The following is an 18,187-nucleotide window of genomic DNA, read 5'->3' as shown; positions in this document are numbered from 1 at the left end:
TATTTCTTACTAGGTCATGCCCAAGCTCAGAAGTCAAGGTAGCACTATAACATGTTCCAAGCTTTTCCCTATTCCGAATTTATTAAACTTAGTTATGTTTTTTTTTTTTTTTTTTTTTTTTTTTTTTTTTTTTTCTAACAATTCCGCCCACATATACATGACATGTTTAAATAGAAAAGAACTCGAGAAAATTCTAACACCATAGTCACCCATCGTCACAGGCTTACATACATGATTTCAAATAACAGCATGGCCACAAACCGAGCAGAGCTAGTTTACAAAATCAGTCAGCTTTGTCAATTTAGACATTTGGTCAGTATTTGTAATATTAGAACCTTCCCCCGGCTTAGTTTGTTTTTACATTTATTAACCCATTCATGGGCAGGGTGGCAATTTTTTGCCTTATTGAGATAAAAGTCTCCTAGCAGGCCACAATCAAAGAAATAACACTTTTCGTTTAACGCATAAAACAAAGAGCAAAAAAGATGTACCCTCTCGCGGGCAGCGTCCCAAAACCGGGACAGGTATGTTTTCAGTTCTGTGAAGTGGTACATACTAGAGATATGTTTATTAATTAATTCCTTTTCTAGAACAACATTTATGCATTAATACTGATGGATTAGCATTTTGAAGACAAACTTGGTTGCACACTGACCTTTCTCCCTTTCTTCTCTTGGAAAAGCTCTGTGTGTACTTGAGGCAGCCATGTTGGGTCAGGAAGGAAAGGGAAATAACTCTGTGCTAACTTTGACTGATGAGTTATCCTCTCCTGATACCAAATTGTGGCTTCAGATTAAAACACTTAAATATTTTGATGTACTGAAGCATATAATGCGTGAAAATCATGATGTACCAAAAATGGGATGCTGCCCATGAATGGGTTTTAAGCACACATTTATATTATACAATACTTACTATAATGCCCTTACAGATGGGAAAGTAGAGCCACAGTTACATTACAAGAGCTGCTGTTGAGGACAGCTCACACAGAGACAATCCGGAAGTGGGTCTCTGTCACATGCTGCCTACCAGGCCCCACCTTGTAAAAGCCACATTTGTGTACCGACACATTAGAATACACAGTATTCACAATATAGGTTGTTTTTTACAAATGTATTTTCATGTTGAACTGTTTAACACGTGGGAGGCGTGAAACTATAAATATTGTCTCTCTATTGTGGGCTTTTTACCTGCTGCAGGTGGGTCCGGAAACAGGAGTTCACGATATTTAAATGACCTTTCAGAATTATTGTTACTGACGTGGTCTTTTTGGCTCCTGTAGGGCGGCGACATTACCAACAGTGACGGGACAGGCGGAAAGTCCATCTACGGCGCCAAGTTCGAGGACGAGAACTTCGACATCCGTCACACGGGCCCGGGCATCCTGTCCATGGCCAACCGCGGCCGTGATACCAACAACTCCCAGTTCTTCATCACAATGAAAAAGGCAGAACACCTGGACTTTAAGCATGTGGCTTTTGGCTGGGTTCGACAGGGCATAGAAGTAGTTCAAAAGATGGGGGAGCTCGGCACAAAGGGAGGTATTCCCTCCAAGAAGCTTCTCATTGCTGACTGTGGACAGATTTAGATTTCTTGAACATTTTAAGATCACGCAGTCCAATGATATCAAAGATTTACACACTGACCACAGCACTACTGGTCAAGAGCCACAGATATTTTGTAGGTGACATTAAGATCTCATAATTGAAATTGTCTATATAATTGTACATTGACTTTTTTAAGTTGTTTTTTTGTCTTGCATGTGATTAATTTGAGTGTTGGTACTCATTACACACATACACTGCCCATTCGATCAATCTGTAGTTGGAACTTAAATTGAATATTTGAAAGCGCCATTGCTTTCTAACTTTCCCTGCCATCTCCCTGTTCCATGAAGACTTCCTCATATTGTCTGTATCCTACCCGGTATTCACCGTTCCCTTCAAAAAAACCCTGGAGGATGGGTTCATGCAAAGGATCTCAGTTCAAAATTCCTTATGCCACAGAATAAAGTTGCTTTATGACTAATAAATGTACATCTTTTGGCATCACCGTTTTCCTTATGTGACCAAAAAAAACAGCCTAGATGTATTTTTTAGGTTGTTGCCAGGACAGAAAATGGATGGGTGAATGTTTTTCACATCAACTGCAAAGCTGACAGTTTTGATGGCATAAAAGTCAACCCTATCCGATAGCTGTTATGTACAGTGAAGAAAATGAGTATTTTAACACCCTGCTATAGTGCAAGTTCTGCCACTTAGAAATCATGGGTCTGAAATTTTTGTTGTAGGTGCATGTCCACTGTGAGAGAGATGATCTAAAGAGAAAATCCAGAAATCACAAAGTATGATTTTTTTTTTTTTTTCAATGATTTGTGTGATACTGCTGCAAATAAGTATTTGAACACCTATCAGCTATAATTCTGACCCTCAAACACCTGTAGTCTACCTTTAAAAGTCCACCTCCACATATGTGAGGTTGTTAGCTGCATAAAGACACCTGTCCACCCCATACAATCAGAAAGACTCAAACTTGTAACATGGCCAAGACCAAAGAGCTGTCCAGAGACACCAGGGACAAAATTGTACAACTCCATTTGTATAAATACAGAAAAGTCATGGGAGAAAGAGGATGACCGCAGCCATGTATTGTGAGATTTTTGGGGAACAACCTCTTTCTCTCAGTCAGAGCATTGAAGATGTGTCGCGGCTGGGTCTTTCAACATGACAATGACCCGAAGCACACAGCCAGGATAACCAAGAACTGGATCCGGAAGAAGCATATCAAAGTTCTGGCGTGGCCTACCCAGTCTCCAGACCTAAACCCAATTGAAAATTTTGGGAGGGAGCTGAAACTCCCTGTTTCTCAGCGACAGCCCAGAAACCTGTCTGATCTTGAGAAGATTTGTGTGGAGGAGTGGGACAAAATCCCTCCTGCAAAGTGCAAACCTGGTGAACAACTACAGGAAACGTTTGACCTGTAATTGCAAACAAAGGCAACCGGACCAAATATTAACATTGATTTTCACAGGTGTTCACACACTTATTTGCAGCAGTAACATACAAATAAATTCCTAAAAAAAGCATATTCTGATTTCTGTTTTTTTTTTTTTTTTTTTCCAAAGAGGTGGTGCAAATTTCAGAACCCTCCATGATTTCATACAGCAGCGTGGTGCTATGATAAGTGAGAGCGTTAGCCTTACAGTTCTGAGGACTAGGGTTCAAATCCTGGCCCTGCCTTTGTGGAGTTTGTATGTTCTCCTTGTACCTGTGTTTTTTCTCTAGGCACTCCAGTTTTCTCCCACATCCCAAAGACATGAATTAATCGGCGACTGTAACATCCCCTTTGATGTGATTGTGAGCGCAAATGCTTGTTTGTTTCCATGTGCCCTGCGATGGGCTGGCAACGAGTTTGGGGTGTACCCTTCCTCCTGTCCAAAGATAGCTGGGATATTATCCAGAGGATAAGCGACTAGGATAAACAGTTGAATCCAGAAGTTTGTTCAAACACTGTTCAAACAATTTTTTGGGGCTTTTGTCTTTTTTTGTAGTAGTTAAATCAGAATAAACTCCCGTTTCACATCAATTGGGATCACCAAAATTATTTAATTTTGTTAAACGCCACAGATGATCGAGAGAATTTAAAGAATTTGATATTTTCTTCAAGGTCAAAAGTTTACATTTCCTTAGTATGAAGTATCATTTACTTTGAACTATTTGACTTGGGTCAAATATTTTAGGTAACCTTCCACAAGCTTCTGATAGTACTCTGCTGGAATCCTGGCCCACTCCCCTTGACAAAACTGGTGTAACTGTCCGGTTTGTCGGTTGGCTTGCTTGCCCATGCAATTTCAGATCTGTTCACAAATTTTTGACGAGCTTCAGATCAGGGCTTTGTGTTGTATTCTCGAGCCACATTTGACCATTTTGGAAGTATACTTAGGGCCACTGTCCAATTGGAAGACCCATTTGCACCAAAGTTTTAGCTTCCTGGCTGATGTTTTTAGATGTTGCCTCAATATTTCCATGTTCTTTCTTCGTGATGCCATCTATTTTATGAGGAGCTCCAGTTCCAGGTGCAACAAAACAGCCACACAACATGCTGCCACTTCTCTGCTTCACAGTTGGGATGGTATTCTCAGGTCTATAAGATTCCCTTGGAGGAAACTCCGGCTATAACGTTGGTCGTTATGACCAAACAGCTCCACTTTAGTTCCAGCAGACCACGGGACATGTCTCCAGAAGTTAAGATCTTTGTCTTGGGGTCTTTTTGCAAATTGTAATCTTTTTTTAACGGCTTTCTGCTCGGTTAGTGGCCTTTCAGCCCATGTCAGTGCAAGACTCGTTCCACTGTGAATGATGGCACTTTCTCAGCAACTTTATCTAGCATCTTCACTTCACTTTCGCTTTTGTTCTGGGATTGATGAATGTGGGACATTCATCTGGAAATTTCACCCAAGGATGAGCCAGATTTGTGGAGCTCCCCAGTTCATCTGATTTCCTGATTTAATTTGATTTTAACATGATTTCAAACAAGGAAGCAGCGTGTTTGAGGTGTGGCCTTAAATGCAGCCCCATGTGTGTCGTCAACTCACATTTTGTCTCCTCAATCAGGATCTTCCAAAGCCATGACCTCATCTGGGATTCTCCATGTTCTTTAAGCACGTAGTACTTTATATGTATGTAAACCTTTGAACTCAATGAACATAATCTCAATTCTCTAAGAAATTATCTCATTATTATGGGGTATTAACAAAATTAAATTTTGAAATGTGTGTTTTTGCAGTGTACAGTATGTACACTTCCCTCTTCAACTGTGCGTCTGTGTTTAATTTACCTCTTTTTCTTTCAGCTTGTCCCATTAGGGGTTCCCACAGCATGTGATCTTTTTCAATCTAAAACATCCTCCTCTCTTAACACCCACTGTCCTCATGTCCTCCCTCACGACATCCATCAACCTTTTCATTGTTCTTCCTCTCGCTCTTTTGCCCGGCAGCTCCATCCTCAGCATCAGCCAACTTCTACCAATATACTCACTCTCTGGCATCTGAACATGTCCAAACCATCTTAAGTCTGATCTCTCTAACCTTTTCTACCGAACATCCAACTTTGGCTGTCCCTGTAATGAGCTAATTTTTAATCCTATCTAACCTGCTCACTCCGAGCGAGAACCTCAACATCTTCATTTCTGCTACTTCAAATTCTGCTTCCTGTTGTTTCTTCAGAGCCACCGTCTCTAATCCGTACATCATGGTCGGCCTCACCACCCACAGCTGTGTGTAGGGACTTTGAATGTTGAGACTGTGACAGGAAAAGCTCAGGAGTTAGTTGATATGATTAGGAGAAAGGTTGATGTATTGTGCATCCAAGAGAGCAAGTGGAAAGGGAGTAAGGCTAGAAGTTTAGGTGCAGGGTTTAAATTATTTTATCATGGAGTAGATGGGAAGAGAAATGGAGTATGGGTTATTTTAAAAGAAGAGATGGCTAAGAATGTCTTGGGGGTGAAAATAGTATCAGATCTAGTGATGAAGATGAAATTGAGGGTATTATGTCGAATGTGATTAGCACCTATGCCCCACAGGTAGGATGTGACCTCGAGTTGAAAGACAAATTCTGGAAGGAACTAAACAAAGTCGTCCTCAGCATCCCAGGCAGAGAGAGAGTTGTGATTGATGGAGATTTCAATGGACATGTTGGCGAAGGAAACAGAGGCGATGAAGAAGTGGTGGGTAGGTACGGCATTCAGCAAAGGAACTTTAAATGGCAGATGGTGGTGGACTTCCCAACAAGGATGGAATTGGCAGTGGTGAACACTTATTTCCTGAAGAGACAGGAACATAGAATGACCTACATGACCGGAGGTAGAAGCATGCAGGTGGATTACATTTTGTGCACACGGTGTATTTTCAAGGAGGTTACCGGTGGTGGAAGTTGAGAAAGGAAGAACGATGTGTGGCCTTTTGGAAAGAGGTGAGACAGGCTCTAGATGGACAGGAAGAGGTCCCAGAAGACTGGAATACTACTGCCAAGGTATTCAGAGAGGCAGGCAGGAGAAGACTTGGGGTGTCTTCTGGTAGGAAAGGGGAGAAGGAGACTTGGTGGTGGAACCCCAAAATACAGGAAGTCATCCAAGGAAAGAGATTAGCCAAGAAGAAGTGGGACACGGAGAGGACTTAGAAGAGGCGGAAGGAATACATTGAGATGCGCCATAGGGAAAAGGTAGAGGTGGCGAAGGCTAAACAAGTGGCATATGACATGTACTCCAGGTCAGTAGAAGAGGCAAGCGTGAATGACCGGGAATTGCCAATGATTAGTAAGGGGGAAGTTAGAAAGGCACTGAACAGAATAAAAATGGAAAGACAGTTGGTCCCGATGACATACCAGTGGCGGTATGGAAGCTGTTTGGTGAGCTAGCTGTGGAGTTTTTGACCATCTTGTTCAATAGAATACTAGCGGGAGAGAAAATGCCAGAAGAATGGAGCAAAAGTGTGCTAGTCCCCATTTTTAAGAAGAAAGGCGATGTTCAGAACTGTGGAAACTACAGAAGAAGAAAGATGATGAGCCACACAATGAAGTTATGGGAATGAGTAGTGGAGGCTAGACTCAGTATGGAAGTAAGTACATACGTGCAACAGTATGGTTTCATCCCTAGAAAGAGTACCACAGATGCATTATTTGCCTTGAGGATCCTTGTAGAAAAGTACAGAGAAGGTCAGAAGGAGCTACATTGTGTCTTTGTGGATCTAGAGAAAGCCTATGACAGAGTACCAAGGGAGGAACTGTGGTACTGCATGTGCAAGTCTGATGTGGCGGAGAAATATGTTAGAATACTACAGGACATGTATAAGGGCAGCAGAACAGTGGTGCGATGTGCTGTATGTGTGTCAGAAGAATTTAAGGTGGAGGTGGGACTGCATCAGGGATCAGCTCTGAGCCTCTTCCTGTTTGCAGTGATAATGGATAGGCTGACAAAGGAGGTTGGACTGCAATCCCCTTGGACCATGATGTTCGCAAATGATGGTGTGGTCTGCAGTGAAAGCAGGGAGCAGGCGGAGAAACAATTAGAAAGTTGGAGATGCACACTGGAAAGGAGAGGAATGAAGATTAGCTGAAGTAAAACAGAATCTATATGTGAATGAGAGTGTCTGGAAGCATTAATGATGTAAGATTTTACGCAATGTGAAAAAAGGGGGTAATTGAATTGCAGTTCCTGGCACAAAAAAAATAAAAAATCTGATAGGAGCACTTCACCGTTGATTTGAATGATGCCGTGCGCCAACTGGATGGTGCTGTGCTGTCACCGAAATTGAAAGAAGTAAGTTTTGACCCACCCACTCACACATAAATACACTAAAATACATAGTATGTGTTGGGGTTTCAAGACAAGAGTAGGGATCCAAATACAGTTTCGAAACAGGATTACGGTAGAGCATTACTTTAGAAGCTTTATTGTTTGTTTCTTTGTTTATTTTAGAAGTGTCCTACATTTTACCCGCCTCTGAACTTCCAGGGTGCAGTACCGGTCTCGGCCACCTCGTGAGGGTAGCAGTCAAATTCATCGAAGCCGAGAGCCCCCGCCCATGGTGACGTCATCCGGATTAAAATGGTCCGCACCGTCGCCCGCTCGGCCTTTTTCGTCTCACGGCTGGATTGGGGCTGCAGGTTTTCTCTCTCGGGAAGATTGAACACCAAAGCGGCTAAAATGATCATCTACAAGTGTATCATCACCGGTAAGGATTTCCTTTATGACATTTTAACGCTCGCCGGCGCCCAAGTTACACTGTGAGTTGTCCAATCAAATGTGTGAAAATAGTTTGGAGTTGGCGCACTCTAGCTCGCCCGGCTAACTCGTGCCGTCAGCTTCCTCATGCTAACTGGATGACGCCATAACGACGACCATTGTTAGCGGTTCATCGTTACTTATAAAAAAGAAAAGAAAACCAGAAACCGCCTCAAGAACGTGTCGTAATGGCCGCGGTGGCTCTCTGAGAACGGTGATGGCGCCCCGGAGTCCTGTGGCCGCTCGTTTCGAGTTAAAAAACTGAGGGAAGACGTCTCTGGCCCATCTAAAGTTAGCACTAGCATCACACTCGTGAGAATGTTGTAGTCTCTGGTCATAATTAGCGGGCCCCTTAAAATTAGTAGGCCGAAATTGGCACTAATGGTTAAGGAAAAAAAACTTTCCCAAATAAGACGGATGTTCTACTAGTGTGCTGAGCAGTTTTAGGATTGGGAGTGAGGAGAAAAAGTGGACTAGTACTCCGATATCCAGAGGCCAAAAGCGGCACTAGGAGTGGAAAAAGATTTCCTATTAAAGAGTTGTCTTACAAGTGCGCCCAGCTCTTGCTGCAACTGCGCTTTAGTGTCTTATAAGTGAAAACTGATATTAATTCACTTCCATTAACTGCTTCAGAAGCCAAATATCCATGTCAACTGGGAAAGCTGGCACTTAATACTTATTTTTTTAAATGAAGGTACAAACTACTTTTCATAATTGATTTCCACTTTTAAATATCCATTATCAATTTTGCCCATAGGTGACGAGATGTTCTCAGATGTCTACCCCATCAAGGAGACTCCAATCTTCTATGAAGTAGAAGGAAAGGTAAGCCAGTGACGTGGATGGAGCAAGGAAGGAACGTTTCTCAATGCTGATTTACCGACCGAAGGACAGCTCATTTCTATTGTTTCAGTCATATGCCGATGTCATGCCACATAACATGTCAAAGACTAACCCACGTTTGGCTTTATTGAGGAGACTCTTCAGAATGCATCAATTAATTGGAGATTATCAAATTCAAGTATTTTGGTAACCAAGTTAATATTATAAGACATTGTGTCGCAACAACTGTCCAACAAATTTCATTTCAGTCTCTCTCAACAGTATATAGTCTGAATTTAGTCCACCACCAAACCAGAAAGTAATCGAAATAAGTTGCTTAGAAACATCAGCTTTTACTTTGGAAAAACAATGACAACAATTTTCCTCTTATAGATTGACCCAATAACTTAACATCTGAAATCAGTTTAATCTACTCTTAAAATAATTGCAGCTCTAGTGTGAATAACATGTCATTGTCAAGTACTTGAACCTGAAGTAGCCTCAAACGTCGAACTAGTAGAACATAGTGTTGATCAATAGCAATGAAGTAGCTCAGTTCTAAAAAGGCTCCCTCCCATGTGATATTAGGTCATTTTTATTTGGTGTTTGGCCATTAAACAATACAAAATAGTATCAATCCATTTCTGAGCCACTTATGAGGTACACGCTAAACTGGTTGCTGGCCAAGCGCAGGGCACATAGAAACAAACGAGCATTGCATTCACAATCACACCTAGAGGCAGTTTACAATCTCAAATTAGTGCACATTTTTAGGATGTGAGACGAAACCGGAGTATCCGGAGGAAACCTACATAGGCACAGGGAGGACATGCAAAGTCCACATAAGCGGGGCCAGAATTTGAAGCCTGGTCCTCACAACTGTGAGCCCGATGCTCTAACCCACTGATTCCCAACCTTTATTGAGCCAAGGCACATCAACCAACCAACAAAAATGTTACAAAAAGTGTAAACGCAAGTCAATTATACACTTTCTGCCATCTAATAGACCATTTATTTATCTTTATGTGTTGGTCCCATAGATGGATGAAAAAAGATACATTTGTTGTAAATAAATGTTTTGACCACTTAAGTGAAATTTGATAATTTCCTGCGGCACGTCAGAAGACCTTTCACAGCACATCAGTCCATTTTCTTTGCCGCTTATCCTCACAAGGGTCGTGGGAGTGCTGGGGCCTATCCTAGCTGTCAATGGGCAGGAGGCGGGGGACTCCCTGAACTGGTTCCCAGCCAATCGCAGGGCAAATGGAGACAGACAACAGACACACTCAGAATTACACCCGGGGGCAATTTAAAGTGTCGATTTAATGTTGCATGTTTTTGTGATGAGGGAGAAAACCGGAGTGCCCGGAGAAAACCCACGCAGGCACGGGGACAACATGGAAACTCCACACAGGGAGGGCTGGGATTGAACCAATGTCCTCAGAACTGTGAGGCCAACGCCTTCCGGCTGAGCTGCATATTTAACGAACTCAAGACTCAATTATTTAGATTAATTGACGGAATAATTAATTCTAAAGATGCCAAGAAACAATCCAACAAATGTTCGTGTACGGCAGTGATTTCCAATTTAGTCAAATTTTCCATCTAATACCACTTAAGTCTGAAAATGATGAAAGCTCTTGTGTGTTTTCCATTTTTGTTGTTGTCCCATCTGTGGTTATCACAGGCTCCTGTGGTATTCTGAGAAGTTAATTAGGTGGTACTCTATACTGCTTTTTTCATTTTTTTTTAATCGTGTTTGAATGTATTACAAATTGGTTTTGAAGACCTTAAAACCATTACCGTAAATGTTATTAAAAACATATAATGTATTTAAATAGGGCAGTAGTTCCCAATGAGTGGGCTGTGGATCTAATTGGTCAAAATATTGTTTGCAATAAATGCATCTTTGTTCATCTAGCTATGGCAGGCGGCATAGAAAGAACGAATAAAGGCTCTTCTATTTAATGGTAGAAAGGTTAGAATTGACTTGTTTATCCACTTTTTGTGACACTTTTGTTTGGAATGTCGTGAGATTTTTCAAAGAAAATTTAAGTTGTGTGTTGGCTCAAAGTTTGGGGATCACTATTTGTATTTTGTTGCTTTTCATTAATCGCACAGAGCTGGAAAAGTAACCCTTGGAATGGAGGGAAATTTATTGTATCCAGCGGTGTAGTTTTGTTGAATTTATGTGGCAGTTTACAATCAACAGGTTGGGGTGTCAGAAATGTATTGGATTGCTCCATCACGCAACCATTCAACGAACGGTGGTGCCAACCGAGTTGTCCCTTGTGTTTTAGAACATCACCCGGTCACACGACATCGATGAAAGTTTACTCGGCGCCAACGCATCAGCTGAGGAGCAGGGGGAGACCACAGAATCGACGTTAGAGTCCGGCGTGAACATTATCCTCTTCCACAAGCTGCAGGAGACATCCTTCGACAGGAAGAGTTACATGGGCTACATCAAGGAATACGTCAAGGCGTATGTCACCCCTTCTTTCCTTGTCTGTAATAGCGCACATGCCTTCTTTGGGGATTGATTGATTGTTATTTTGGGATGTTTTGGAACTTGCTCCATTGCACCCATTTCCTTTCCTGTTCAGTTTAAAGGCAAAGCTGGAGGAAACCAACCCTGATCGAGTGGACCAGTTTATGGCCGACGCCAATGGGGAAATCAAAAAGATCCTCTCGGGTTTCAAGAATCTTCTGGTAAATAAATTCACTCGGTTCATTTCTTTGCTTTTCGGTTAAACCTTATTCAAGGATCACCAGGGAGTCTTCTTCCGCCATCGCTCCCTTCAACTCCTCTTATATGCGAATGTTCCTTCTCATCCCCAATCTATTTGTTCGTCAGATGTGGCATGATGCACAACTGTTAGGCGGTTGAATGACTTCAAAATTCAGTCATCAACTCACCATCTATGGGCCAATCAGCTTTTTTGGCCAAATGTGTAAACACAAGGAACTTTCTCTGGTAGCTGGAGTGCCCCAGTATGATATACATGTTGAGTATGATGAACACAGTCAATTAATTGACAAACTTTTGAAACTCAGGAGTCGCTTCACCCTCCAAATAGACTTGCTCATCCAATCGGGTTCAGATAACTTCAATGTCTCACTGTTGTAATTTCAATAACTCAAAATCGTATCAGACCTGCAGTCTCACTACTATGGCAGTTCAACGGCAGTTTTCTTCCTGTCAGTTTTACACAGGGGAGTCCATGAACGTTGATGGCATGGTCGGGATTCTGGACTACCGCGAGGACAACACCACACCTTTCATGCGCTTCTTTAAAGACGGCCTGGTCACTGAGAAATGTGTAAGTACTGTGCCATGTCTTCAGTGTCAACATAATGTAATGGGTGTTTTTAGTAATAATTACTCATGGAAATGTAAAAAAAAAAAAAAAAATGGGCACTATGAAGAACAAATGTTGGATACTATTTACCATTCATTGTTGTTGTTGCAGTAACAACACGGACTAAACTGTATGTCAACTGGCTGCTGGTGCTTCTTCCCGATGTCCCCAAGAGGAGAGTGCATGTCCTTTATTCACTTCATGCCCCCCCCAGACAATGGATTTTAATCTTTTTCCTCACCATCATCAGTGACATTTTTTGCAGTCAAATTGAAGGAATATGATCAAGGCTCTCTGATTTGGACTTTCTGGATTATTCGTCAGAATCATGCTCTTCATGTCATCATGCTCTTGGGTTTGTGGTTGCATTCAAAACTCCATTTGCTTTAAATAGAAAATAAAGCTGAGTACCATCTCCTGCTTGGTTTTTTTTTTTTTTTTATGGGATTCAGTGTTCACATGAAGTCCAATCAAAATGTGGCAATCGATAAAAGCATAGCTTGGCTTATTGTGATTTGATTTTCATCTTCAGCGAGATGTTTTCCGGGGACATTGGATAGGATGTCTGTCAAAGTACAGTACTGTAGATGTACACAAACAAAAAAGTGACTTTTATACTTGTGGTTCATTTCAAATTCATGTCACAGGTATATAATTGGTTCTAGATGAAACAAAGGAGTACATAATCTACTAAAAAATTGAGCAGGTGTCATGTGTGCCTCGAATTACACTTGAAAATAGTATATACAAAGGCTCAGTTAAACGGTTTGTCTTTTAACAATGTTACATTCCTGTGGGCCCAACACAAACTTGTAAGATGCTGTATAGTCGTAATGCAATAGGAAAGTCATTTCTTGCTGTATGTACGTTTGTACCAGTAAATCATGCACTTCTATCACTACATTTTCTTAACCAAGATGAATTGACAAGTAAGTGGCATGTCAGTTCTATCCAGTATATTTGCCACAATTTAATGTACATGAGCACGGTGTCAAAAGGGTTTTAGGTCTGCCTCAGAATTCCAGAGGTTGGAGGAATCTGCTCTGGCCTTAGTGCATTTTCCTAAGGTATCGACTTCCACAAACATTCCAAAACCAGCCACGTTAAACTGAAGACTAAATTATTCAGTTATGTATGCATGTGAAGGAAGAAAGGGTTGTCTACATTTGGGCGGTGGTTTTCAATTTTGGGACAGAGGGCACACCCCATCCTTTTGGAGATTATTTTTCCAGGGGTCAGGGGAAGTGCTACTAGCACAGAAAATTGTAAGAGCAGGTTAGGTGATGGTGTAGAAAATCAAGTAGGGTGCGGGTGTCTGAAACAATCCACCAATAATACGCCCAATGTAATTGAGCATAAACTCCAGCTCACCTGAGACCCTGAGGACAAATGCTGTAGAAAATTGATGGCCATAATTATCAACCAACTAAATTAAAAAAAAAAACAGTACAGTGGTATGTGAAAGAGTGCTTGTAAATCTAAAGGACGCAGTACACTGCAATTGTACGGTTTGTTCAAATGTGATGGGATAGCACTCATTTGTCTCAGGTAATTATTGCCTGTGACAAGTCTAATCATGGCATGTCTCGTTTTAACTAATCCAAATGCTGGTAAACACGAGGTTTGGGTGCGGTCAGGCACTCAAGTCAATAAATTAAATTTTAAAACCTAAAGCAGCACGTTTCCCCCTACCACGCTGTAACACATGGCTAACGGGGGTCTGCAGTTGGCATAGTAACAGAGAAAGAAGGACATGGGGGAAATTTACTGGACTTCCCAATATGGAGAGAAAGGATTTCATCATCTTTAATGAAAAGAAAAAACTTACATTTATGATAGTTGATATCTAAGATGACTTTTGGCATAAGTGAAGTAACAAGTGCATGAAAAAAAAGAGGAACTTGGTGGAGTCAGGCTGTCTGCATCTCATCGTCTTCCTCCTCAGGTGACTGGTAGTGCCTGTACTCTGCTTTCAGCTCCCACGTGCTTTTGTGAACACCTTTGCTGTTGTATGTACCAATTTCCCTCATGATTTCTTTCAGGTATGTCTGGAGGACAGAGCACAAACATCTGCAGTTCAAAGGTTTCCTCTGTGATTCGCTAATAAGTTGAAACCGTTTGCATCTCGGGATGACAATGAAACGGAGCACATTACATATACTTCCGAATGGCCTTTTTATACGTTTATCCAACAAGGCCTGCCACTCTTTTACGAGTCCCGTGAAACCTTGGGTCTGATTAAAACTAGCGATAAAAGTGCATGGCAAATTCAGCGGCAATTATAACAGTTCCCACAAAGAAAATATTGGGGAAGGCACAAGAAATGAAATAGTCTTGCGGTCTAGCCCCTTTGGCGAGGTTGCAAAGCAGGACTCAGCAATCTTTTTGAGAATGAGGGCTACTTCGTGAGCACCGATCGTATGAAGGGCTCCGTGACCTGTTTGCGGCAAATTTCAGACTCAGTTCATTCCATGTACATAAAATATTTTTGTTTTAATTTATTGTAGTAAATGACATTACAGGTATTTTAACATTTTAATTCACGTAAGCAAGTCTGATTCACAATTTAAATCACAAATAATAGTAGCAATTTGTGGCCTATGGTATTTTTAGAACATATCTTTCGGGGGCCTTATATGGTCCTCGCAGGGTACCATTCGCACGCGGACACCGCATTGGTGACCCCTGTTGTAAACAGCACAGCTAGCCTTCTGACTAGTGGAAGTGATGGCTTGCTATATGTTAAATGTGTAAAAAAAAAAAAAAAAAAAAAAAAAGAGTTCAAATGCAACATCAACTTTACCTAATGGACCCTTCCGACCTGTCAGTCACTCGTGCAATAATAGCCAATCAGATAGCCGTATTGTCTTAACCCCTGGCTTGACACGCCCCTGCCACCATGTTGTCCCACAAACAATGCTGGTTGACAATAGCGTGTGCTTAGAAAAGTTAACGTTACAGAGAAAGTGGTCCTCAGATGCACTTGGAGAACATACAATTCTGATGAAAGATATCCTGCTAGGTTACCAGAGGCCCGGTTGATTCATTTTCCAAAGCCTAAAACACAGTTGACGAGTATCTACGATGGATTAAGGCTTGCGGAAGAGCACACGTACAACTAAATGTGAACGATATAGACAAACACAAGGCTGTATGTTCAAAGGTAAGTGAGGGAGAAGTATCTTCTCTGAGCTTGATTGAGTTATTATCAGTGCTTTATACATTGCAGGAGAGCAACTTTCACTTTGTTAGTGTATCACTGACCTGCTGAATGAAGTGTGTCATGTTTTATGCCAAAAAGTCAGATTAGTCGTGGTGTAAAAGTGCGATGCCATGCATGAGAAATGTCTATCATTAAGACTTTTAAGACAGGGCACTGGGTTCCATTATGAGCCAAGTCAAATGAATACACCCACTAACTTCTAAAGACTACAACGATATTACTCGTGATCTTTCCAAGCAAAAATTACTTACCCTGCTTTACATGCGGAGTACGATTCCACTATTTTATCCTGCTGGATTTCAATATGAAGTTTGTGAGGCGTCAAACGTTTTTTGCATCGATCGCCAGCATTTCACTGTCACTCTGACAATGCTTCCTGCTCCATCCAAAATCTTAATTCCGTGTTCATATCCTTGCGTGGAATAGTTGAGACCTCTCCGTAGAACTCTTTTGGACAAGTCTGATGCATTTGGCAAAAAACATACTGCAATATTATCTGAAATACGCGATAGAGAATCGACTTAAAACATGTTCTGTTCAATCGGCATTTTGGAAACTTGTGGGACATGGAGAAGGGGGCATAACTCAAGATAAGCATGGGAAAGGTCCATTGGTCAGAAAATGATGTAGTTCCAGCCAGTAAAGTAACTTTGTTACATTATTAACAGTCCATGTAAAATAAAAATAAATCTGCTTTATCGTATCGTTTATTTTGGTTTAATGCTGAAATTTCACACGGAAGCCGGATATCCTCAAGCTTTTCTTCATAAAGGTTAAAAAAAAAAAAAGGTTGCAAAGCCCGGTCTCGTCGACAAAAAGCCAGAGGGTGTCACTGTGGCGCTTGGAGAGATTTGCCTACTGTCGCTCCGCTAATGAACAGCGAGACTTTTGACAATGGCCATTTGGGTTACTTCAGTTCAGTTAATTGGAGTGCTCGCCAAGTGCTTTGGGAGAGGAACGGTGGCGTGGCGTGGTGTGGAGTGCGGCATTTGTCTCCCACTCAAGCGGTGGTTACACAATCAGATGCAATCAGAGGGAGCAGAGGACCTCAAGGTCTCATCAGCACCTACACATTGCTGTTCTCTCCTCGCTGGAACAAATCCATTGTATCGGTGCAACCCATACGTGTTGTGTGTGTGTGTGTGTGTGTGTGTGGTGTGTGTGTGTGTGTGTGTGTGTGTGTGTGAGCGAGAGAAAAAGAACCGGCCAAAATTGGGAGCCACAACAGAGTGTGAACAAGCACAAACACGCCGTGGGCGATAGGTGCAACTTTAACAAAGCAAGGTAGATAGTGGGCAGGTGTATAATTTGTTTGCGCTTGTTTGCTCACCACAGGTTGCTTGGTGATGTCCACCAGGTCCTTTATATTGTAGTACTGGTGCTTCTCAAAGGCGGTGAAGAGCATATCCAACACCACCTGTCGCTCAGCTCTCACCATCTTCCCCTCTGACTTCTTCTTCTTTTCGTATTCCACCTGATAAACATACCGGAAGGGTCACCGAGGCGTACGAATGCTGACATTTGGCACGTGCGGGAGACATTCCGCGCTCACGTTGAAGTTGTGGTTGGCCACCGGTTTGAACACAGTCGTGATGGCTCTCTCCAGCTGCTGCGACAAACGCTGAGGCTTCAACGATTCCTTCATCTGCACCCTGGCGTGCACCACGTACACCCCCACACATTAAACAAATATAATTTTTATTCCCCCTTCTACACACTGAACATTAAAGTGCCACTAACATGAAATGGATGATTTATGGTATATTATTAATGAAAAACCCACAACCAATATGGTCCCATGCGTTTTTTTCCCCACCACAAAACGTGATTTTGACGTATACAGCTTTTCGTAACTCCCACCATGAAAATCTTCGAGGAATTTGTTTTCGAGAAGCAGGAAGTGTCGTACATGGCATGACCGCCCTCAAGTGGACTCGTTTGTTTCTATTAGTTTTACCTCCGGGAAGGTAGCTCGATGTTCCTTCGTGTTAGCCAAAATGCCGGCTCGTTGCATTGCTGGACATTGCTTGAATTGGAATTACCCTTCATAAATTTAGAAGAGACCCGGTTCCTTGGGAAAAATGGACTGCATGAGTGCAAACGATGAGATCTTCGTGGGTTCCAAATGACAGGTAGGTGGGTATACAGCTACTAAAAAAAAAAATTATAGTTTGGGGGGGACCATGTAATCGGTCACTCATAACGTAACAAAAGATCCGCGTACGTATGACAGAAGTGCTAAATTTGTAATGTGCGGGTCGGCTCGTGGACGGCAGCGGCTGTGAGCGCTCCCGACAATGACGCACTCAGGCACGTGCGACAACAACGGCGTAAAGCGGCCCGGCTCGGCTCTGTGATAAGATGCCTCGACGCCGAAAATGAGCCACCCTGGCTGAGGCGCTGCATCCGCCGGTCACGACTTTAGCGAAGGCTGTGCCTCGGGTTCGTGGACGGCGGCGGATCTGAAGAACGCTGGCAACAATGCCGCACTCAGCCACGTGCGACGACAACGCCGTGAAGGGGCCCGGCTTGGTGCCACGATAAGCCACCTCGGCACAGAAAATGAGCCACGCCGGCCGGCTGTAACGAGCCACCCTGGCCGACTTTACAGTAGAGTAGTCGCAGGCGGCTGAGTGCAGCATTGTCGCCAGCGTTGGCTCATCTCCGCCACGGAAGGGGATCAGACGGGGAGGCAGTTTGGCCGTGATCGCATATCATCTGAATATGGCTCGAAACAATAGGTGTAATATTGCCCCGGTAACTTCACCCGGTTGTGTGGTGTTCTCCTTCTCAGAAAGAGCTTCCGTGTCAGAAGGGCCGCGTTTGTCTCCCATAGTTAGGGTGCACCGTGTGTTTTCAATGGCGAATGTCCAGGTGACGTCACGGACAGGCGATGCAGCAAATATGGCGACCACTTGGATATCGTAGAATGACACTTCCGCAACTTTGCGCATGGATGACGCGCTCTCCGCTCACATTTATTTTTTCTTATAGACATTGA

At 42.5% G+C, this 18,187-nt stretch overlaps 3 protein-coding genes across 9 annotated transcripts in view; 2 read left to right on the top strand and 1 right to left on the bottom strand.

Moving 5' to 3' along the window:
* ranbp2 (RAN binding protein 2) overlaps positions 1-3,074 on the top strand; it is a 45,189-nt gene extending 42,115 nt beyond the window's left edge. For 2 of the 4 annotated variants that reach the window (XM_061842539.1, XM_061842537.1), the window contains exon 31: positions 1,283-3,074. In XM_061842539.1, coding sequence (XP_061698523.1) covers positions 1,283-1,588 — 306 coding nt within the window. In that variant the 3' untranslated portion in view covers positions 1,589-3,074. The remainder of the gene's footprint in view (positions 1-1,282) is intronic. The other 2 variants (XM_061842540.1, XM_061842538.1) reach the window with 1 other exon arrangement.
* Positions 3,075-7,572: 4,498 nt separating this feature from the next.
* tpt1 (tumor protein, translationally-controlled 1) lies at positions 7,573-12,381 on the top strand. Its single transcript, XM_061841751.1, has 6 exons — positions 7,573-7,729; positions 8,537-8,604; positions 10,902-11,086; positions 11,208-11,313; positions 11,808-11,924; positions 12,075-12,381. Exons 1-6 carry the CDS (start codon positions 7,603-7,605, stop codon positions 12,075-12,077), a joined length of 606 nt encoding a protein of 201 aa, XP_061697735.1. The 5' UTR covers positions 7,573-7,602; the 3' UTR covers positions 12,078-12,381.
* A 1,345-nt stretch (positions 12,382-13,726) lies between these two features.
* The window catches only part of LOC133512278 (general transcription factor IIF subunit 2-like), a 33,246-nt gene continuing 28,785 nt past the window's right edge, over positions 13,727-18,187 (bottom strand). Inside the window, exons 6-8 of one of the 4 annotated variants that reach the window (XM_061841749.1) lie at positions 16,739-16,838; positions 16,517-16,660; positions 13,727-14,011 (exon numbers count right to left, since the gene is read on the bottom strand). In XM_061841749.1, the coding sequence (XP_061697733.1) occupies positions 13,874-14,011; positions 16,517-16,660; positions 16,739-16,838 (382 nt within the window). In that variant the 3' untranslated portion in view covers positions 13,727-13,873. The remainder of the gene's footprint in view (positions 14,012-16,516; positions 16,661-16,738; positions 16,839-18,187) is intronic. The other 3 variants (XM_061841747.1, XM_061841746.1, XM_061841745.1) reach the window with 3 other exon arrangements.

Source organism: Syngnathoides biaculeatus, chromosome 14 (genome assembly GCF_019802595.1).
Source record: "Syngnathoides biaculeatus isolate LvHL_M chromosome 14, ASM1980259v1, whole genome shotgun sequence".
Lineage (NCBI taxonomy): Eukaryota > Metazoa > Chordata > Actinopteri > Syngnathiformes > Syngnathidae > Syngnathoides > Syngnathoides biaculeatus.
Note: the sequence above shows the minus strand (reverse complement) of the source record. Positions and strands in the feature narration are given on the sequence as shown.

Coding starts and splice junctions, on each gene's coding strand:
- tpt1 (XM_061841751.1), top strand. CDS start 7,603: ATGGTCCGCACCGTCGCCCGCTCGGCCTTTTTCGTCTCACGGCTGGAT. Junction 8,605..10,901: donor TCTATGAAGTAGAAGGAAAG/GTAAGCCAGTGA, acceptor CTTGTGTTTTAG/AACATCACCCGGTCACACGA. Junction 11,087..11,207: donor ATCAAGGAATACGTCAAGGC/GTATGTCACCCC, acceptor TTTCCTGTTCAG/TTTAAAGGCAAAGCTGGAGG.